This window comes from Schistocerca nitens, chromosome 2, assembly GCF_023898315.1.
Source record: "Schistocerca nitens isolate TAMUIC-IGC-003100 chromosome 2, iqSchNite1.1, whole genome shotgun sequence".
NCBI classification, from domain to species: domain Eukaryota; kingdom Metazoa; phylum Arthropoda; class Insecta; order Orthoptera; family Acrididae; genus Schistocerca; species Schistocerca nitens.
Window position 1 is genome coordinate 1,155,912,030 of NC_064615.1, and position 23,533 is coordinate 1,155,935,562.

At 44.1% G+C, this 23,533-nt stretch overlaps 1 protein-coding gene across 1 annotated transcript in view; it reads left to right on the top strand.

The window, feature by feature from the left end:
* The window catches only part of LOC126235607 (dehydrogenase/reductase SDR family member 11-like), a 186,033-nt gene that overhangs the window by 10,533 nt on the left and 151,967 nt on the right, over positions 1-23,533 (top strand). The window contains exon 3 of the mRNA XM_049944318.1: positions 4,111-4,273. Within this exon, the coding sequence (XP_049800275.1) occupies positions 4,111-4,273 (163 nt within the window). The remainder of the gene's footprint in view (positions 1-4,110; positions 4,274-23,533) is intronic.

Genomic DNA, 23,533 nt, shown 5'->3' on the forward strand with positions numbered 1-23,533 from the left:
CGAGATATCGATTGCTACATATGAAATATTGTTTAAACAATTTGTGCTAGACAAGGCAATGTGTGGAATATTGTTTATTCAATATTTGTGGTTGACGAGGCAGTATGGAAATTTTAAATTATTGTGGTGCTTCTTTATTCCAATCATGCAAGGAATGCTGTCATCGAACACTCACCACACGTAATTACTCTGTCACAGATCGCCCTAAACATATCTGGCGAAACTAAACTGTTGATCATGTCTCTGACTGCCAGACTTATCACACTGCACAGCGCACGCCACTGGCCAGGGACTGCCACAGCTACGGGATCGCGATAATGCTCTACAGACAAAGAATCGGGTAGTGGCATCTGTCCCAGATAGATACCAGGCTCACTTCCTGTCCTTCTCTCTCTCTCAAGAGAATACTTCCTGTCTGTGTGTACCAACGTATACAAATACACACACCAAGATATCCTCCCCACACTTCCTCCCTTCCAAACGCACCTGTCCCCCTCAACACTCACGCAGACGAGACGCTGTTAGTGGCTATGTACCTTTGTTCTCACACTTCCGCTGCTATGGAAGCCTGTAGCAGATAAAACAAAGACATTAAGACATTCGGGAAGAAGTAGGCAGAGTGTGTTGAGTACCACACTATTCCCTTGTTTGATATGAACGAAGTACTGGATACCTGATAAACCCGCAACTGTGGATGTCGTGGAAATACTCCCTCACTCCATAATATCGATTGAATAATTAATTAAATCGATACTCTTCGTGGCTCTACCCTTCATTCGATCCCTGCGAAGCCCTACATTTCAGCAGGATAATGCACGACCGCATATTGCAGGTTCTGTAAGGGATTTCTGGATACAGAAAATGTTCGACTGCTGCCCAGGCCAGCACGTTCTCCAGATCTCTCACCAATTGAAAACGTCTGGTCAATGGTGGCCGAGCAACTGCCTCCTCACAATACGCCAGTCACTACTCTTGATGAACTGTGGTATCGTGTTGAAGCTGCATGGGCAGCTGTACCTGTACACGCTCCGTTTGACTCAATGCCCAGGCGTATCAAGGCCGTTATTAGGGCCAGAGGTGGTTGTTCTGGGTACTGATTTCTCAGGATCTATGCACCCAAATTGCGTGAAAATGTAATCACATGTCACTTCTAGTATAATATATTTGTCCAATGAATACCTCTTTATCATCTGCATTTCTTCTTGGTATAGCAATTTTAATGGCCAGTAGTGTATTCAGCAATTACGTCAAGAGCCCCTGCATGATGTGAAAACAAGAGTGACCTGTGCAATTACTACAACTTGAATTACTGAGTCGATCATTTCCCTCCAAACCGAAACATCTTAATCGGTAAAGTTTACGTGATCAGTATACTGTAACCTTTGCCGAGAACTCTCTACTAATGAGAAGACCTACGGCTGTATCATGCAAAACAGTGCGAGAGAATGGAGAGCAATTGAGTCAGAGACAGTAGAAAGACATGCGGTATTTGTTCCTTAGCAAGAATGTAACAAAATTTAATTTGCACCGATTTCAAAATGTAGTCTTACTATTTAACCAAAACCGGGCATCGTCGTCTTTTTATTACCTACACAGAGATCTATAGTAAGTCTGAAATCATCCACAACTCGTCTATGATTTTGTAATTTGCTGTAAGTGTTCTATTGCGTCTTTTAGGTAGAACTGTCTATCAGTTCCAATATTTGCGAATGATTCCCTTGATTTGTTTATAAATGTTTTCTCTTGGTGACCAACATCGCTGTCCATGTTCTCCAATCACTGTCTCTTAGTCAGCGGATTCAAGATCTTCTACTTTTCTTGTTGTCAGCAGGGCTAAAGTGTTTCTCTCACGTGATTGTTTTGAAACTCGTTTTTCGGAGCAGTTATCTGATGACGGATTTAATATTACTTTACAAGATTGTTTGTTCTTACTGTCGATAATGTAAGCGAAAATTTCCTGGTTTGTATTAGCTGCATGAAAGTAGCCCCTTTCTGCTAATGTATATTTGAGCTACATCCGTGTAATTCAATTTATGCTATGTTGGATGACTTTACGACCGGCGCTTCTAATTCTGGCATCATGTTCAAGCATGCAGTAATCAGGCTAACTGGACCACCGTTAATTACTTTCGTCTGTGTGTACTAGCAGTTACGTTTTATTTGAATTTCGCCTAACCTAATAATTTTGCTCGCCCAACCACGAGAAGAGTTTCTGCCCCAACTTTGCGATGCATATTCCCTTTACTGTTGAACGGCGTGTCTAGTGTTATGTGAGAGTTATTTGAAGCTCTCGCTCCGGCAGACGACAACTAACACTTCAGGAACCTCACGTCCCCTATTTGATATTACATCGGCTTCAGTTACTGGGTTTTCAGATTACGAATTTTTATCTGGAGATCTTGGGGAATTTCGAGTCACACTCAACAAAATGTGTTCAAATGGTTCAAATGGCTCTGAGCACTATGGGACTTAACATCTATGGTCATCAGTCCCCCAGAACTTAGAATCACTTAAACCTAACTAACCTAAGGACATCACACAACACCCAGTCATCACGAGGCAGAGAAAATCCCTGACCCCGCCGGGAATCGAACCCGGGAACCCGGGCGTGGGAAGCGAGAATGCTACCGCACGACCACGAGCTGCGGACAAAAATGTGTTCCACATGCCCTCTCTTCCCTCTTGGCCGCTTCTAGTCTTTGGTGGACACTGGGGTAACTGTACGAGTCTCCGTAGCTCGTGGATCCTTCAGGTAAGCCCTGCACCGAACTGACGAAGTTTCTGCTTTGGACAGTCCACTTGGCTCCAGTTCATAGCAACATGCTCGGGCTGTACATAGTCTTGTACTGTACGTTCGTGGTATACATATATCCTATATGAATATACCTGAACTGGGGTAATTTGATGTCAAGCAATAGATATTCCAGTTCGCGTTCGTTATTCAGTACAAGATAATTAAGTTAGCAAAGCAGCGATATATACAAGCGACTTGAGACTCAACCATGTCCAAATGATACTGCTTTTGGAAAGCCTGGCAAACAGTTGTTCACAGGGGGCTCGACGACATGAGGCATCCTTGCAGAAGCTGTGTACTTTGCAAAGATAAATATGAGCCGCTTCTGTCTGGGACCCACAGAAAAATCCGGGCTAACACCTATGTTACCTCCTTTCTGACAGATCATACAATACGAAACAAGTCGGCGGACTCTTGATATGTACCGATTCCATGAATACTTTCTTGCCCGTTGCGAGGGCTGCTTGGAGAAAAAACTGCAAATTATATAGTGCCGGTCGTCCTAAGATGTCTTGCTACATCGCAAGAACTCCATAAATCCACGTTTCGTTGAATAACGCGCTGCTCAGATTGCCCGACAGGAGCAACAACTGGTACACACTTTAATATTCCTTCTTCACCATGACAATTACCAGCCACATTTAGCTGAGGCAACGGCAGAATGGTCAACATTATGTTACGACGTCAGCTTCAAAGAAACTGGGTACCGAACTATCTAACAACGCAAATCACATCAGCCCTACTTCCCGTCAATTCTAGTCTAATGCGGAAGATTTTCACAACAGGTTAATAGCAGGCCATGTGGCTTCCAATAGAACGGCACACCTGACGTAGACGGTATCCTATCTGAATTGTGGTTACTGACAGTTGAAGAGGTGGTTTTTTAGTTTTAGGTTCACTAAGTAAATTACAACAACGAGCAGAACACCAACTAAAGTCCTAAAAATTGTTTATTTCTCATACTGATTTGCTATAAGTTCTTAGAAGAATTCTGAAAATGTAAGTTTTTGGTTGTTACCTGCTTGGTGCTTTAATTCGATTAGTTAGTGGCGAAAGCTTAACACTGAATGACTATGTTAAGTTTCTTCACATACATGATCAAGTTAAGTGAGGCTACCTGTGTTCACGAATTCCGAGGTTCTGGGGAAACAAGAATATTATCATCCTTAGTGGCAACAACTTCTTTTTTCATGTAATTACGGCACACACTTGTGTAGAATTCAAGTTTGTTAAATGGCAAACTTGATCTATCTCCTAATGATTTTTTTTCTTCTGCCCCGTGCAGATTCCACAAATCTGTCGTTTTTTTCTTGCAGGCTCGAGAACTGAAGGACGCTCCGGGTAGGCTCTATCCATTGCAATGTGACGTCAGCTGCGAGGAGAATGTTCTACGGGCCTTCAAATGGATCAAAGAGAATTTAGGAGGGGTCGATGTTCTTATCAACAGCGCCGGCATTTGCAGAGAAAACCTTCCAACAAGTAAGTGAGCCACAGTTCGTCTCCATTCAAGTAAGAACCTTGAGACATCATGATGCTGCAAAGGATCTGGAAAGAGATTTATAGTTTATACGAACAGGTGGTAAATTACGCACAGAGCCGGTGCTGAAAAGGCTTCTTGTACGCTTACTGTTTCTCTCTGACCACGGCTGGATGTCTTGTTTATCTCGTGTCATATGTTTGAGACCCAGAGCAAGGATCAGGTGGGCCAACTTCGTGAGTCATCTATCATTCCCCTCAATAAACATTTTTATTTAATAGTCATTCTATCATAAGCCAACTAACAGTTACCAAGAATCTTGCTAAATTAATACAGATAACTGAGGTTTTAAAAGTAATATCGCAATGCATAATGACATTTGCACTATACTTAAAATTACAAGTGGTAGTATAAGAACATGTCAACGGTGCAACACAGTGATGGCCCGATTACAAAGGCTCGTGGAGTGGCCGCGCGGTGTGAGGCGTCATGTCACGGAGTGCGTGGCCCCTCCCACCGGCGGTTCGAGTCCTCCCTCGGGCATGGGTGAGTGTGTTGTTCTTAGCTAAAGTTAGTTTAAGTAGAGTTTAAGTCTAGGGGCCGATGATCTAAGCAGTTTGGTTCCTTAGAGATTCACACACACCGAATACAAACAATTGATGAAATAAACGGGTGGCAGGGCTGAGTCCGCGCATCTATTAGCACAACTGTGGGCTAACCCCACAACAGCACTTGAATTTAAGTTGAACAAACGACAAGTAAAGTACGTTAAAATGCATACATCTCCAGTGCATCAGTAAGCTCCAGACCTGCTCCGAGGCAAACATTGGACACAAGTACATATAATGTTGGTGTCCAAAGTCTATTAGCCACCTCACGCTAGGTGGTACACGATCATATTAAATCTTCCTTTTACTAACAATAATGGGGAGCGTAAGAAAAACGACAACACTTTGGTGTCATAAGACATTGTTATTCTCGTCCCATATAGACAAGAAAAGACAAGCTGGCCAAACGCAATCTTCGTGTAAAAACCGTGCAAACTGTAATACTTGACTGATTGGCTACAACGCTGTTACACACAAATCAAGTACTTAATAAGTTACTGGGCACCTAAAACAAAATAAAGTACCGGGCCCCTACTAATATGATAATGACAATTAAACCCATAATATCTTTAAAGAAATCAAAAAACTCTGCTCAGTTTGCCCAAAGGCTTTCATCACATTCCCACAAGAATCTTGCAATAACAGAAACACTGACAAAATTACTTTCTCAAAATGACCAAAGCCATGATACAAAAGAATGGCAATAAATTTCTCAGCTTGAGGTTGAAATGGGAGATCCGCAGAAGCGTGTGTGACCTGCCAACACCTAGACCTCGTGCGATGACGGGAAAGCCGCCGAAGCAGAAGGAAGACGCGTCCCTGCATCGGACCAGCAGAACAGCAACGCGTCAACCGCTGCCGATACATAGCTGTCAACATATACCAAAGGACAAACAGCAGACAAGTTTGACAGAAATTAACATACACAGTAGTATTTAAGCTGAGATTTAAAATTATTTCCAAGGAAACCAACTATTAAAACTTCAGTATAGGAGCACCCCGTTCATAAACATTGGAAGTTAACCTTCCTACAAATAACAAGGAACAATGTAAAAAGTCATTTAAAAGAATAAATACATAATAATTGAAGCAAGACAAAAAAAGTCAATCTTATACCTTTACTGGGGCGTCTTGGTGACTGAATGACACTGTAATTCGCTACGCACCAAATGGCAGATGGTCGGCCATAAGGGCCGGCCGGAGTGGCCGAGCGGTTCTAGGCGCTACAGTCTGGAACCGCGCGACCGCTGCGGTCGCAGGTTCGAATCCTGCCTCGGGCTTGGATGTGTGTGATGTCCTTGGGTTAGTTAGGTTTAAGTAGTTCTAAGTTCTAGGGCCCCCCATGAACCATGGACCTTGCCGTTGGTGGGGAGGCTTGCGTGCCTCAGCGATACAGATGGCCGTACCGTAGCTGCAACCACAACGGAGGGGTATCTGTTGAGAGGCCAGACAAACATGTGGTTTCTGATGAGGGGCAGCAGCCTTTTCAGTAGTTGCAGGGGCAACAGTCTGGATGATTGACTGATCTGGCCTTGTAACATTAACCAAAACGGCCTTGCTGTGCTGGTACTGCGAACTGCTGAAAGCAAGGGGAAACTACAGCCGTAAATTTTCCCGAGGACATGCAGCTTTACTGTATGATTAAATGATGATGGCGTCCTCTTGGGTAAAATATTACGGAGGTAAAATAGTCCCCCATTCGGATCTCCGGGCGGGGACTACTCAAGAGGACGTCGTTGTCAGGAGAAAGAAAACTGGCGTTCTACGGATCGGAGCGTGGAATGTCAGATCCCTTAATCGGGCAGGTAGGTTAGAAAATTTAAAAAGGGAAATGGATATGTTAAAGTTAGATATAGTGGGAATTAGTGAAGTTCGGTGGCAGGAGGAACAAGACTTTTGGTCAGGTGATTACAGGGTTACAAATTCAAAATCAAATAGGGGTAATGCAGGAGTAGGTTTAATAATGAATAAAAAAATAGGAGTGCGGGTTAGCTACTACAAACAGCATAGTGAACGCATTATTGTGGCCAAGATAGACACAAAGCCCATGCCTACTACAGTAGTACAAGTTTATATGACAACTAGCTCTGCAGATGAAGAAATTGATGAAATGTATGACGAGATAAAATAAATTATTCAGGTAGTGAAGGGAGACGAAAATTTAATAGTCATGGGTGACTGGAATTCGTCAGTAGGAAAAGGGAGAGAAGGAAACATTGTAGGTGAATATGGATTGGGGGGAAGAAATGAAAGAGGAAGCCGCCTTGTAGAATTTTGCACAGAGCATAACTTAATCATAGCTAACACTTGGTACAAGAATCATAAAAGAAGGTTGTATACCTGGAAGAATCCTGGAGATACTAAAAGGTATCAGATAGATTATATAATGTAAGACAGAGATTTAGGAACCAGGTTTTAAATTGTAAGACATTTGCAGGGGCATATGTGGAATCTGACCACAATCTATTGGTTATGAACTGCAGATTGAAAATGAAGAAACTGCAAAAAGGTGGGAATTTAAGGAGATGGGACCTGGATAAACTGGAAGAACCAGAGGTTGTAGAGAGTTTCAGGGAGAGCATAAGGGAACAATTGACAGGAATGGGGGAAAGAAATACAGTAGAAGAAGAATGGGTAGTTCTGAGGGATGAAGTAGTGAAGGCAGCAGACGATCAAGTAGGTAAAAAGACGAGGGCTAATAGAAATCATTGGGTAACAGAAGAAATATTGAATTTAATCGATGAAAGGAGAAAATATAAAAATGCAGTAAATGAAGCAGGCAAATAGGAATACAAACGTCTCAAAAATGACATCGACAGGAAGTGCAAAATGGCTAAGCAGGGATGGCTAGTGGACAAATGTAAGGATGTAGAGGCTTGTCTCACTAGGGGTAAGGTAGATACTGCCTACAGGAAAATTAAAGAGACCTTTGGAGAGAAGAGAACCACTTGTATGAAAGCAAGAGCTCAGATGGAAACCCATTTCTAAGCAAAGAAGGGAAGGCAGAAAGGTGGGAGGAGTACATAGAGGGTTTGTACAAGGGCGATGTACTTGAGGACAATATTATAGAAATGGAAGAGGATGTAGATGAAGATGAAATGGGAGATAAGATACTGCGTGAAGAGTTTGACAGAGCACTGAAAGACCTGAGTCGAAACAAGGCCCCGGGAGTAGACAACATTCCATTAGAACTACTGATGGCCTTGGGAGAACCAGTCATGACAAAACTCTACCATCTGGTGAGCAAGATGTATGAGACAGGCGAAATACCCTCAGACTTCAAGAAGAATATAATAATTCCAATCCCAAAGAAAGCAGGTGTTGACAGATGTGAAAATTACCGAACTATCAGTTTAATAAGTCACAGCTGCAAAGTACAAACGCGAATTCTTTACAGACGAATGGAAAAACTGGTAGAAGCGGACCTCGGGGAAGATCAGTTTGGATTCCGTAGAAATGTTGGAACACGTGAGGCAGTACTAACCTTACGACTTATCTTAGAAGAAAGATTAAGAAAAGGCAAACCTACGTTTCTAGCATTTGTAATCTTAGAGAAAGCTTTTGACAACGTTAACTGGAATACTCTCTTTCAAATTCTGAAGGTGGCAGGGGTAAAATACAGGGAGCGAAAGGCTATTTACAATTTGTACAGAAACCAGATGGCAGTTATAAGAGCCGAAGGGCATGAAAGGGAAGCAGTGGTTGGGAAAGGAGTGAGACAGGGTTGTAGCCTCTCCCCGATGTTATTCAATCTGTATATTGAGCAAGCAGGAAAGAAAACGAAAGAAAAATTCGGAGTAGGTATTAAAATTCATGGAGAAGAAGTAAAAACTTTGAGGTTCGCCGATGACATTGTAATTCTGTCAGAGACAGCAAAGGACTTGGAAGAGCAGTTGAACGGAATGGACAGTGCCTTGAAAGGAGGATATAAGATGAACATCAACAAAAGCAAAACGAGGATAATGGAATGTAGTCAAATTAAATCGGGTGATGCTGAGGGAATTAGATTAGGAAATGAGACACTTAAAGTAGTAAAGGAGTTTTGCTATTTAGGGAGTAAAATAACTGATGATGGTCGAAGTAGAGAGGATATAAAATGTAGACTGGCAATGGCAAGGAAATCGTTTCTGAAGAAGAGAAATTTGTTAACATCGAGTATAGGTGTCAGGAAGTCGTTTCTGAAAGTATTTGTATGGAGTGTAGCCATGTATGGAAGTGAAACATGGACGATAACCAGTTTGGACAAGAAGAGAATAGAAGCTTTCGAAATGTGGTGCTACAGAAGAATGCTGAAGATAAGGTGGGTAGATCACGTAACTAATGAGGAGGTATTGAATAGGATTGGGGAGAAGAGAAGTTTGTGGCACAACTTGAGTAGAAGAAGGGATCGGTTGGTAGGACATGTTTTGAGGCATCAAGGGATCACAAATTTAGCATTGGAGGGCAGCGTGGAGGGTAAAAATCGTAGAGGGAGACCAAGAGATGAATACACTAAGCAGATTCAGAAGGATGTATATTGCAGTAGGTACTGGGAGATGAAGAAGCTTGCACAGGATAGAGTAGCATGGAGAACTGCATCAAACCAGTCTCAGGACTGAAGACCACAACAACAACAACAAGTTCTAGGGGACTGATGACCTCAGAAGTTAAGTCCCATAGTGCTCAGCGCCATTTTTGAATTTTCGGCCATAAGGTCTACAACAAACAAAAATCACACTCAGATGTATCAAATAATCAATGATAACAGTGACTTCAGGTACCAGATTAACATTGCACAATACAAGCTTGGCGCTTGAAGAAACCTCCAGGCTGACACACACAGGCCCGAAAGGTGTCACTGAAAGGCATAAAAGAACCGGATTCGTGGCCAGCTAGCATCGTAGGACAATTAACAGTCTTTAAGTACAGTAGTTACTGAATAGTCTTCGTACATGATTTCACGTTAATGCGAAGGAGGCCAATAGCTTCAGGACTCCAAGTAGGGACTGGATAATACTGCCCTCCTGCTCGTGGCTGCTAACAAGCGGTTCAGTACATCTCGGCGTATTTAGCCCACCACAATTAACTGATGCATTTCGTGACGAGAGCCGCTCTTTGCCCCCTCAGCTCACCGGCACCAACGGTAAACGCTACATGAAAAGGCGGGACCTACGAACCAACGGTCAACGGTTTCAACTCTCTGCATTCGTCAGTACGCCAGCTACTCAGACACACCCGTCCAGATGCGACTTCCATACACCACTCCTTACTTCACAGCTCCAGAGGTAACACTCAACCAAGCAAAGATGATATGACGAGGGCCAGAATCGATGGAACGCGCGCAGAAATGGCGCCAGTACGATCGCACTAGCGCACCTTCACAGAAGCAACCACTACTCATTTTTGTTGTACAAATTGCGTGTAGCATAAGAAGTAAAGCTGTCACACAATACTGACACAATTTTCGATAAAGCACTGTTCAGTTCACTAAGTTTGATACGCCCAGTCAATGAAAGAGGAAAAGAGGCAGCAGGTACAACAAAGAAAAGAATCATACGCTACTCTGGGAAAATGCTGAAAGCAAACCAGACGTCTACGACGTTCCAAGATGGCAGATGAGGCAGTTCCATGATGAAATAGCAAAGACAGTGTGTGGCGGTAAGCCCTATCATGAGCCCAGCTATAGACTACGTAGCCAAAGAAAACTAATAGTATTAGGCGTTCACAGGCGGGCAGATAAGGCAATGCCATGTTGAAACGGCAAACACACTGCGAGATAAACCAGTTGTTGAGATTAGCGATAGGACACGTAGCTGTTGTTCACAGCTCACGGAATTTGAACGAAAAATAAACAGGAGGAATCTCTTAGCACACACACACACACACACACACACAGACACACACACACACACACACACACACACACGAGGGAGGCCTAATTTCGTCCTATATACGTATAAGCAGGAACTACCTCGAACTGGGACACAGGCTGACAATTACAGTAACTGTAGTGCTGCGGTATGAGTGAGATATCAGCGTATTACAGTATTCGAATCTGTGGAATTAGCTTCAGATAACGCCCATCTGCTACTCTGTATCGTTCTGATCTGTAGTAATATCCGTACAACGACAGTTACAATCATTCCATTACACAGCTGATGGTTGCCCATAATCGCAACTGCGAATACATTTCATGTCACTGAAGGCTGTCGTCCATTGATTAACAGCGGCAGTAGCGGCGCAACATTGGGCTGACCTGTCTGGGGTTTGAATGAGTCTCCAAGGCGTGTGCTGTACAGGCCTAGTCTGTTATCGTGGTAGACGACACTGATTAATATAGCGTTACTATAGCTAGAATAAACTGCCATTCGGTTTTATTATATCTGATCTCAGATAGCTATTGCTTTTCTCGATGCCTTCCCAACAATTGGTAAAATCTTATTATTTTATACACACTGATGAGCCAAAACATAATGATCAATTACTTAAAAGTCTGTTGGTCCACATTTGGAAAGCAAATGAGCGGCGACTCTGCGTGCAATGGATTCTAGAAGCTCGTGATAGGTTTTCAGATGTTTTCCCCGGTCAAATATTATTTTTAAGCGTACGTGAGGAAAAATGTTATGGTTACTTTGTGATTGGAAATCTTCGCAAGTGAAGAAAAATCCTTTTTATTAATAATTTGTGGAAAAAATTCGTTTCATGCTCTAGGGGTAGCGTCTTTGTTTCATAAGCAAAACGTCTTCGGTCCCGGGTTCGATCCCCGCCACTGCCTAAATTTTGATAAATAATCAGCATTGGCGGCCGAAGACTTCCGGCATAAGAAGTCAGCCTCATTCTGCCAACGGCCTTGTCAAAGAGTGCGGAGGAGCGGATAGAGGTTCAGGGCACTCTCTTGTCCGAGGGGTGGGAAATTGCCCCTAAAGGCGGAAGAATCAGCAATGATCAACGACATGAGGATGCAGAAGGCAATGGAAACCACTGCATTAAAGACACGTAACGTGTATCCACAGGACATGTGGCCTGCAATTCAAGAAGTGTCATGATGATCTCTCCATTGGCAAAAGATTCCGGAATAGTCCCGCATTCGGATCTCCGGGAGGGGACTGTCAAGGGGGAGGTCACCATGAGAAAAAGATTGAATAATCAACGAAAGGATAACGTTCTACGAGTCGGGGCGTGGAATGTCAGAAGCTTGAACGTGGTAGGGAAACTAGAAAATCTGAAAAGGGAAATGTAAATGCTCAATCTAGATATAGCAGGGGTCAGTGAAGTGGAAGGAAGACAAGGATTTCTGGTCAGATGAGCCTCGGGTAATACCAACAGCAGCAGAAAATGGTATAACAGGTGTAGGATTCGTTATGAATAGGAAGGTAGGGCAGAGGGTGTGTTACTGTGAACAGTTCAGTGACCGGGTTGTTCTAATCAGAATCGACAGCAGACCAACACCGACAACGATAGTTCAGGTATACATGCCAACGTCGCAAACTGAAGATGAACAGATAGAGAAAGTGTATGGGGATAATGAAAGGGTAATGCAGTATGTAAAGGGGGACGAAAATCTATTAGTCATGGGCGACTGGAATGCAGTTGTAGGAGAAGGAGTAGAAGAAAAGGTTACAGGAGAATATGGACTTGGGACAAGGAATGAAAGAGGAGAAAGCCTAATTGAGTTCTGTAACAAGTTTCAGCTAGTAATAGCGAATACCCTGTTCAAGAATCACAAGAGGAGGAGGTATACTTGGAAAATGCTGGGAGATACGCGAAGATTTCAATTAGATTACATGGTCAGACAGAGATTCCGAAATCAGAAACTGGATTGTTAGGCGTACCCAGGAGCAGATATAGACTCAGATCACAATATATTGGTGATGAAGAGTAGGCTGAAGTTCAAGACATTAGTCAGGAAGAATCAATACGCAAAGAAGTGGGATACGGAAGTACTAAGGAATGACGAGATACGTTTGAAGTTGTCTAACGCTATAGATACAGCAATAAAGAACAGCGCAGTAGGCAGTACAGTTGAAGAGGAATGGACATCTCTAAAAAGGGCCATCACAGAAGTTGGGAAGGAAAACATAGGTACAAAGAAGGTATCTGCGAAGAAACCATGGGTAACAGAAGAAATACTTCAGTTGATTGATGAAAGGAGGAAGTACAAACATGTTTCGGGAAAATCAGGAATACAGAAATACAAGTCACTGAGGAATGAAATAAATAGGAAGTGCAGGGAAGCTAAGTAGAAATGGCTGCAGGAAAAATGTGAAGACATCGAAAAAGATATGATTGTCGGAAGGGCAGACTCAGCATACAGGAAAGTCAAAACAACCTTTGGTGACATTAAAAGCAACGGTGGTAACATTAAGGGTGCAACGGGAATTCCACTGTTAAATGCAGAGGAGAGAGCAGATAGGTGGAAAGAATACATTGAAAGCCTCTATGAGGGTGAAGATTTGTCTGATGTGATAGAAGAAGAAACAGGAGTCGATTTAGAAGAGATAGGGGATGCAGTATTAGAATCGGAATTTAAAAGAGCTTTGGAGGACTTACGGTCAAATAAGGCAGAAGGGATAGATAACATTCCATCAGAATTTCTAAAATCATTTGGGGAAGTGGCCACAAAACGACTATTCACGTTGGTGTGTAGAATATGTCTGGCGACATACCATCTGACTTTCGGAAAAGCATCATCCACACAATTCCGAAGATGGCAAGAGCTGACAAGTGCTAGAATTATCGCACAATCAGCTTAACAGCTCATGCATCGAAGCTGCTTACAAGAATAATATACAGAAGAATGGAAAAGAAAATTGAGAATGCGCTAGGTGACGATCAGTTTGGCTTTAGGAAAAGTAAAGGGACGAGAGAGGCAATTCTGACATTACGGCTAATAATGGAAGTAAGGCTAACGAAAAATCAAGACACTTTCATAGGATTTGTCGACCTGGAAAAAGCGTTCGACAATATAAAATGGTGCAAGCTGTTCGAGATTCTGAAAAAAGTAGGGTTAAGCTATAGGGAGAGACGGATCATATTCAATACGTACAAAAACCAAGAGGGAATAATAAGAGTGGACGATCAAGAACGAAGTGCTCGTATTAAGAAGGGTGTAAGACAAGGCTATAACCTTTCGCCCCTACTCTTCAATCTGTACATCGAGGAAGCAATGATGGAAATAAAAGAAAGGTTCAGGAGTGGAATTAAAATACAAGGTGAAAGGATATCAATGATACGATTCGCTGATGACATTGCTATCCTGAGTAAAAGTGAAGAAGAATTAAATGATCTGCTGAACGGAATGAACAGTCTAATGAGTACACAGTATGGTTTGAGAGTAAATCGGAGAAAGACGAAGGTAATGAGAAGTAGTAGAAATGAGAACAGCGAGAAACTTAACATCAGGATTGATGGTCACGAAGTCAATGAAGTTAAGGAAGTCTGCTACCTAGGCAGTAAAATAACCAATGACGGACGGAGCAAGGAGGACATCAAAAGCAGACTCGCTATGGCAAAAAAGGCATTTCTGGCCACGAGAAGTCTACTAATATCAAATACCGGCCTTAATTTGAGGAAGAAATTTCTGAGGATTTACGTCTGGAGTACAGCATTGTATGGTAGTGAAACATGGACTGTGGGAAAACCGGAACAGAAGAGAATCGAAGCGTTTGAGATGTGGTGCTATAGATGAATGTTGAAAATTAGGTGGACTGATAAGGTAAGGAATGAGGAGGTTCTACGCAGAATCGGAGAGGAAAGGAATATGTGGAAAATACTGATAAGGAGAAGGGACAGGATGACAGGACATCTGCTAAGACATGAGGGAATGACTTCCATGGTACTAGAGGGAGCTGTAGAGGGCAAAAACTGTAGAGGAAGACAGAGATTGGAATACGTCAAGCAAATAATTGAGGACGTAGGTTGCAAGTGCTACTCTGAGATGAAGAGATTAGCACAGGAAAGGAATTCGTGGCGGGCCGCATCAAACCAGTCAGTAGACTGATGAAAAAAAAAAAAAAAAAAAAAAAAAAGGCTGAGCCGTCATTCAGCTTCGAATTTTGAAGCATGGATTACTCGGAAGTCCCATTCCCCCTATGGCATGTCCGTATATTCTTAGATGGCGTATTTATATGGAAACATGACAGAGGACAACTTTGAGGTTGTGTGACTGTTCTTAATTATTTATTCCAGGGTGTCTGTGTACGCCATGGTTTTCACAACACAGTATGATGTCTTACATGTAAGATGTGAAATTCTCCAAATTGCTGACATGATGGCAGTAAACGTACGTGGAACAGAATTCATCTGTCTCGCAACGTGTGACAGAAACCTTCGGCTTAATGAACCCCATAAAACGCTTTGCACACAGGATGACAGATCAGGACTTCGAAGCGGCCACTCCAAAGGTACACGCGAATGGACAGAACGACATCCAGTCCGTTTGTAATGAAATGTCCCATTGAAGCTTTCTCTAATGGCGATAACAGAATGGACTGGTGCCCTATCCTGCTGAAACCACATACGACCGAGCAGTCCCAGATCTTACAGATACGGAATAAACAAATCGCGTAACATGGTGAGATACGCAGTGTGATTCACAGAACCGTTGAAGAAATATGGAGCTACCAAGTGGGTTACAGACATTGCAGCCAATGTCATGACATATGGTGGGTTGTGTTCAAGTTCGTCATAAAAATATTGGTCTTCTTTACTCCTGAATCGTTTCTGGCTCTTGCACTGCGATATATTACACACTTGTCCGAGAAAAACAATTTGTGCCTTGAAGGAATAGTTGCTAAGTCATCAAGCATTCACCCCCACACAAGCCTAATGACTTTTCGGGTGTCGTTACCATTCATTTCCTTGGCAAACGAAGGTTTGAATGCCTTTAGCTTGTAATCATTCCTCATATGATTTTGTAATGTAGAGTATGGAACTCCCAATTCCAATGACCGCTTACGAATTGACTTCTTTTAGCGAACGTTCGACAGACACTGCATCCTCCAGATAATTTTGCATTAGTATTTATAGTCTTCCTGATCGCATCTCATGTTTTATACATTGAGATGAAATTGGTGTTTCTCACACCGTAAAATTGTTAGGTTTGGTAGGGAATATTTATGAAACATTGCATTGAAATCTAGACGAATATTTCTTATTGATTTTGCTGTATGAGGTCGTTCGTGAACACACATGCTCATCACGATCCGTTCCTAGATGGTGCAAGTGCGCTCATCAGCCATGATTTAGATATATGTGACGGCCTACAAGAAAAAGAGAACAACGTAGCTTCCCTGCAATACATAGGGGTTAATGGGACTTTGTGATAACCCTGTAGAAGTAGTGACGAAGAAACAAGAAAGACAGCGCCCCATCTTCTAGTTACAGGCGGTCATTAGTCCTTGACGTCTTATTTTCACATACCACACATAATTATAGCTCTTTTTGATGTAAATACGTATTTGAGACAGAGCCTGATATGGGAAACAAGTGAGTACAACAGAAGTGAAAGATTTACAGTCTAAATTATTTTGAACTATAACTCCAAAATTAAATACGTCAACCAGAATTAAGTGATGTCACTTGCAGAGTGTACAACTACAATGTGTTCCCTCTTTCTCGTTCCGTGAGCAGAGGCGAACGTTCAGTGCGGAGGGAGGCGGGAGGGGGGGGGGGGGAGGGTGTGACAGGCAGGGAGCAGAGGCGAATAGAGATCTCGCATTACGTCTAATGTGCACGCTTTGCGCTTCGTACCGATTGCTTGCTGTAATTCACATGATAGGCGGGAGAGAAAAGTTTTGTGTCAGTGCGTATGTACGTAGACTGTTATCTTCACATGTGGTATACACTCCTGGAAATGGAAAAAAGAACACATTGACACCGGTGTGTCAGACCCACCATACTTGCTCCGGACACTGCGAGAGGGCTGTACAAGCAATGATCACACGCACGGCAGAGCGGACACACCAGGAACCGCGGTGTTGGCCGTCGAATGGCGCTAGCTGCGCAGCATTTGTGCACCGCCGCCGTCAGTGTCAGCCAGTTTGCCGTGGCATACGGTGCTCCATCGCAGTCTTTAACACTGGTAGCATGCCGCGACAGCGTGGACGTGAAACGTATGTGCAGTTGACGGACTTTGAGCGAGGGCGTATAGTGGGCATGCGGGAGGCCGGGTGGACGTACCGCCGAATTGCTCAACACGTGGGGCGTGAGGTCTCCACAGTACATCGATGTTGTCGCCAGTGGTCGGCGGAAGGTGCACGTGCCCGTCGACCTGGGACCGGACCGCAGCGACGCACGGATGCACGCCAAGACCGTAGGATCCTACGCAGTGCCGTAGGGGACCGCACCGACACTTCCCAGCAAATTAGGGACACTGTTGCTCCTGGGGTATCGGCGAGGACCATTCGCAACCGTCTCCATGAAGCTGGGCTACGGTCCCGCACACCGTTAGGCCGTCTTCCGCTCACGCCCCAACATCGTGCAGCCCGCTTCCAGTGGTGTCGCGACAGGCGTGAATGGAGGGACGAATGGAGACGTGTCGTCTTCAGCGATGAGAGTCGCTTCTGCCTCGGTGCCAATGATGGTCGTATGCGTGTTTGGCGCCGTGCAGGTGAGCGCCACAATCAGGACTGCATACGACCGAGGCACACAGGGCCAACACCCGGCATCATGGTGTGGGGAGCGATCTCCTACACTGGCCGTACACCACTGGTGATCGTCGAGGGGACACTGAATAGTGCACGGTACATCCAAACCGTCATCGAACCCATCGTTCTACCATTCCTAGACCGGCAAGGGAACTTGCTGTTCCAACAGCACAATGCACGTCCGCATGTATCCCGTGCCACCCAACGTGGTCTAGAAGGTGTAAGTCAACTACCCTGGCCAGCAAGATCTCCGGATCTGTCCCCCATTGAGCATGTTTGGGACTGGATGAAGCGTCGTCTCACGCGGTCTGCACGTCCAGCACGAACGCTGGTCCAACTGAGGCGCCAGGTGGAAATGGCATGGCAAGCCGTTCCACAGGACTACATCCAGCATCTCCACGATCGTCTCCATGGGAGAATAGCAGCCTGCATTGCTGCGAAAGGTGGATATACACTGTACTAGTGCCGACATTGTGCATGCTCTGTTGCCTGTGTCTATGTGCCTGTGGTTCTGTCAGTGTGATCATGTGATGTATCTGACCCCAGGAATGTGTCAATAAAGTTTCCCCTTCCTGGGACAATGAATTCACGGTGTTCTTATTTCAATTTCCAGGAGTGTATATTGACAGCACACCACAAAGATAAAGAAATAGCCGCTCACCTGTTAGTCGCGCACTGACCGACTGTTCGCAGCAATGCTGAACAGTGGTAGATCGCCGGCTATGGCAGAAGTTGCAAAAGGCACGAAACGTATAGAATTAAGTCAAAAAATTCCTAACAGAACTGTGGCTCTCAAGAAACAAGACTAAGTGGACAGACGATAGCATGTGAAATAGGACCCGCAATAATACTGGTTTGCATTTGGCTAGCTATTTCGCCGTGAGACAGAACAAATATTGGCCTTCTTACAACAAAGGAAAGCACTGCTAAAGTCAGTCAAACAGCCATCCTCACGTGCACCCATTATGTTCGTATTTTCGTCTTCGCTTACTTCAACCAGTGCATCGCTAGTCTCTTATATTTTGTACTAAAGATGGACGACTCCATCAAATCTACTTTCCCACCTTGATGTAATCAGTGGCTTCAACATTAGGATACATAAAAGGGGCGTTCAACAAGTAATGCATCACTTCGTTATCTCATCCAATTCCGGCTGGCAAATTGCGGAATCTGCTGTGGGACATGGTGGAATATTTCCGCTTCACCCCTCTAGTTTTATGAAGTTTCAACATCTGGCGGCGCCATACGTAGAATTCAAAATGGCGTCTGTAACAAGTAGTGCGTAGCAAGCAGAGAGTTGTTGTTGAGTTTCCTTCGTCGGAAAACCAGAGACTCACAGGTATTCGTAATAGATTGCAAAATGTCTACGAAGACCTGGCGCTGAACGAAAGTAGTATTAGTCGTAGGGTGAGGCGTTTGTCATCATCGCAAATAAGGTCGCGAAACCTTGCGATCTCCCGCGGTCTGGGCGGCCGCACACAGCTGTCACGCTTCATCTGTTGCAACGAGTAGCCACTCTCATTCGAGCTGATCGACGGATCGCAATAAAATACGCAGTCGTTCTCCAATTGGAGTACTGAAAGATGTGGGTTCCTTGCCGACTTACAACAACGAAGAACCATCTGTGTGGAATTGCTTGCCCGTTAAGAGGTTGATCGAGGCAATTATTTGTAAGAACAACCACACAGGCGATGAAACACGGGTTCATCACTTCGAACCGGAAATAAAGCAGCAGTCCATGGAGTCACGTCACACCACATCTCCTGTGAAGAAGAAGTTCAAAGCCGCATCGTCAGACGATAAAGTCATGGCGACGGCCATTTGGGATTCTCAAGGGGTTATTCTGTTTGCTGCCCTACTTCACGGGGCAACGATCAACTTTGAACTGTGTTCTGTTACCTTCAGGAAACTGAACGAATTCAGTGTGCTCGACGCCACAGAAATGCAAACGAACTGCTCCTTCTCCAAGACAATCTAAGCCCTCACACAAGTATGCGCACCCGAGAGTACAGATCTTCGTTGGGCTGTTCCTCCTCACCCACCGTACGGCCAGGATCTGGCGCCTCCCGACGTTTGTTGGGTCCAATGCCTCCGATGTCGTCCAGTAGAGTCGTACCATGTCAGCATACTGCCTCTCCCAGCGAGCCCAGCGAGGTGGTGCGAGGCCGTCACATTGAACGGAAATAATGTTGAAAAATTGGGATTTGTGCCCAAAGAGTGGGGAATAATAAGGTTTAATAGAATCCTGAATAGAACCAACCTGCTTTCAGAAAAGAAACTCTGCGTTACCTATTGAACGCCCCTCGTCTATGACCATCAAATCTGCCCAACGTCGCACGGATACAGAAAAGAAACCAAAAATTGTTTTCACCAATCAAAAGAAGGAAACTGCGTAGCACGATGCCTTTGCAGCTAGAATTTGCGACTATAATTAGGGAATAACTACTGCAGGGAACTAGAAATGCTTGAGGATTTATCTGAAATTCGCTTTTGCATTCCTATGTTCTTGCCTTTCATATTAGTGCAGTCATTCCTAAACAAATGAATATGACATAGTAAAGAATAAGGCAGATGAAATAATTAAAATGTGACCTAAGATTTTAGTTATTGTTGTCAATTGCTTACGTACGTGAATGGTGCTTATTGATACTGCCGGCCTTTAACGTTAACATGTTAAGACGCACCTTCTTAAGGAGTGCTTAGTATGAATCTCGGTCCCAGGTATCGGGCATAACTATCAGCCCATATCAAACGTCAGTCACCCTATTTGCGCTAGTAACCCCCCCCCCCCCCCAGAATGATTCTCCATCCGTCCCCGCTCCGACTTTACACCACCCCCCCCTCCCCCAACACCACCACCCACAATGACACATGCCTGTAACTCTACCAAGGTGAGTTCAGCCTTGCGACGGGAAAGGATCAAAGTCAGTTGGCTCAACAGTGGACACTATGAGGAATGCTGGGATAGATGAAGAATAAACTGGAATACAAATAGCTGAGATAGATATCTTACAAATGCAGATGACACCATACTGGTTGCAGAAGGCTTGGCTCTGAGCACTATGGGACTGAACTGCTGAGGTCATCAGTCCCCTGTAACTTAGAACTACTTAAACCTAACTAACCTAAGGACATCACACACATCCATGCCCGAGGCAGGATTCGAACCTGCGACCGTAGCGGTCACGCGGCTCCAGACTGTAGCGCATAGACCCGCACGGCCACTTCGGCCGGCCGGTTGCAGAAGGTGGAAGAGAGTTAAACAGCCTCTTACTTAAGGTGAAAGGAGGAAGTAAAGAGGCTGATCTGAGTTAGAACGTCAAGAAAACGAAAATTATGCAACTTCACGTATCACTTCATGGCATACGGGAGGAGCAAAAATGGAAGTAATTTCTGTGATGTTGAATGCAGCTACGAAATCAAGAGACCGTTGCCGCTTTGAGGAGAGGGGAATTACAACTCTGGCAGTGTTTTAAGGAGTAGAGACGTAACTTTACAACAAAAATCTGTATAGTCAGTTGTGATATACGGATGTAAGACCTGAATCGCAAGAAAGGCTGAACGGCGTGGAATTGTGGTATTGGAAGAAAATTCTTAAGAGTTCCATGGAGTGAAAAGAGTATGAATACAGTAAATAAAAACCTGACTGCTGCTTAAACGGTATAATAATGAAGCAAAAAAAAACAGACCTGCTTTGGGGACATTACGAGAAGACACCATTCGATGGAAAAGACGGTAATGCTGGGCAAGATCGGAGGCAGAAGAAGAGGGCGGGCAAGGATGAGATGAATCGATGGCGTTACATCAGTAATGGATTCGGAGCTGGAAAGTCTGCAGGAGAAAATGCAGGACTGAAGAAATCGACATGCTCTAGTTCATGGGTTCATGGAGAGTGGGAATCGACTAAACAAATAGAGAGATAGAGACACTACATACCAAATTAATGCAGTTTTACTTGTTGGATTGATCCGAGAGGGCGAGCTAATGCTTGTTCATCTACCCTCTTACTTTTATCCATTTTTAACCAGGGTTATACAATGGAATAATTCCCTGCCGCATTCATTAGTATAAGTTTGGCACAACCACCTTGATTCTCAAACGCAGTTTGTAAATAGCGAGACAAACGAACGTTCATCTACTAGACAGTGGACCAAGGCAGGTGAAAGACCTGGAAGTGTAAGGTTGTGTACTAGCAGAGCAGCTCTGTGATGCGACTTGCATTAACTTCCTTCATCCATATTGTTTGTATTTACCATTTTGTAACGAAGCAATTATGTATAGCTTTGGTATTATAGCTATTTTTAACCTACAGACCTTGCTTCAATAATTTTTGTTTTAGTCTTTTTCAATTAGGCAGCAGGTTCCATTCGCACAGTACGATTGAATTATTTTACGATATTCTCACTAGAGGCGACTTGTTTTGTTTTAGATGTGTTCTTTGTAGTTTAAATTCATAAATTTATTGGATGTTAGATTATAGGCACATTTCTGATAAAATATCAGCTACAAATGATTTATGATGATTCCATCAAAACATAAACGCAATACTGAAATTGAAAAATAAAATATGAGATTAATGAAATATAATGAAATAAAATTTTTTGATAGTAAAGGAATTACAGTGTTACGTACTGTTTCATAGTGTCAAAAGTGGGACCCTTTAAACTAAAATCATTGACACAAATCCTCAGCGAGGCGACGAGTCTATTTACGCAGACAATGGTTTAAGAACCTGAGAGCTTTCTAAAAACATGGTCTGCGTTCCAAAAGCATTACGTAGAGTGGAAAAAAAATGTAATATCGGAAAGTGTGAACATATTGGATTGAGACTGATAAGGAGAAGGTTGCAAGTGTTGGAAGCCAATAAAGACATGTTTGCATCCCATCTACTGGCCAGTGACGAAACGTGAATATACAGGGTTGTGCTAAACAGTCTGAATAGCACGTAATGCTGTTGCAGGGTAAGTTGTGCTGAGAAATAATTCGATACGTTGCGCCGTGTCCGAGTAAAAGATAAAAGGAAATCAGGCCGTTGCAACTTGAGCACGCAAATTCAAGAGGCCCGCCAGAGACAGTGTCGCCAAACATGATCGTTTGTTTCCCGAATACCGAGCAAGAGAGCGACACAATAATTGGACACGGGACGGCAGTAAGGATCGAACCAGAGCCGAAGGCTGAGTAGTCTCGAATGTTGGCTTCCATGCTATAACAACTGATACTAGCTGCATCTGGCGGGCCGCTTGAATTTGTGCGCTCAAGGACCTTCAGTGGTTACTACACTCCTGGAAATTGAAATAAGAACACCGTGAATTCATTGTCCCAGGAAGGGGAAACTTTATTGACACATTCCTGGGGTCAGATACATCACATGATCACACTGACAGAACCACAGGCACATAGACACAGGCAACAGAGCATGCACAATGTCGGCACTAGTACAGTGTATATCCACCTTTCGCAGCAATGCAGGCTGCTATTCTCCCATGGAGACGATCGTAGAGATGCTGGATGTAGTCCTGTGGAACGGCTTGCCATGCCATTTCCACCTGGCGCCTCAGTTGGACCAGCATTCGTGCTGGACGTGCAGACCGCGTGAGACGACGCTTCATCCAGTCCCAAACATGCTCAATGGGGGACAGATCCGGAGATCTTGCTGGCCAGGGTAGTTGACTTACACCTTCTAGACCACGTTGGGTGGCACGGGATACATGCGGACGTGCATTGTGCTGTTGGAACAGCAAGTTCCCTTGCCGGTCTAGGAATGGTAGAACGATGGGTTCGATGACGGTTTGGATGTACCGTGCACTATTCAGTGTCCCCTCGACGATCACCAGTGGTGTACGGCCAGTGTAGGAGATCGCTCCCCACACCATGAGGCCGGGTGTTGGCCCTGTGTGCCTCGGTCGTATGCAGTCCTGATTGTGGCGCTCACCTGCACGGCGCCAAACACGCATACGACCATCATTGGCACCAAGGCAGAAGCGACTCTCATCGCTGATGACGACAAGTCTCCATTCGTCCCTCCATT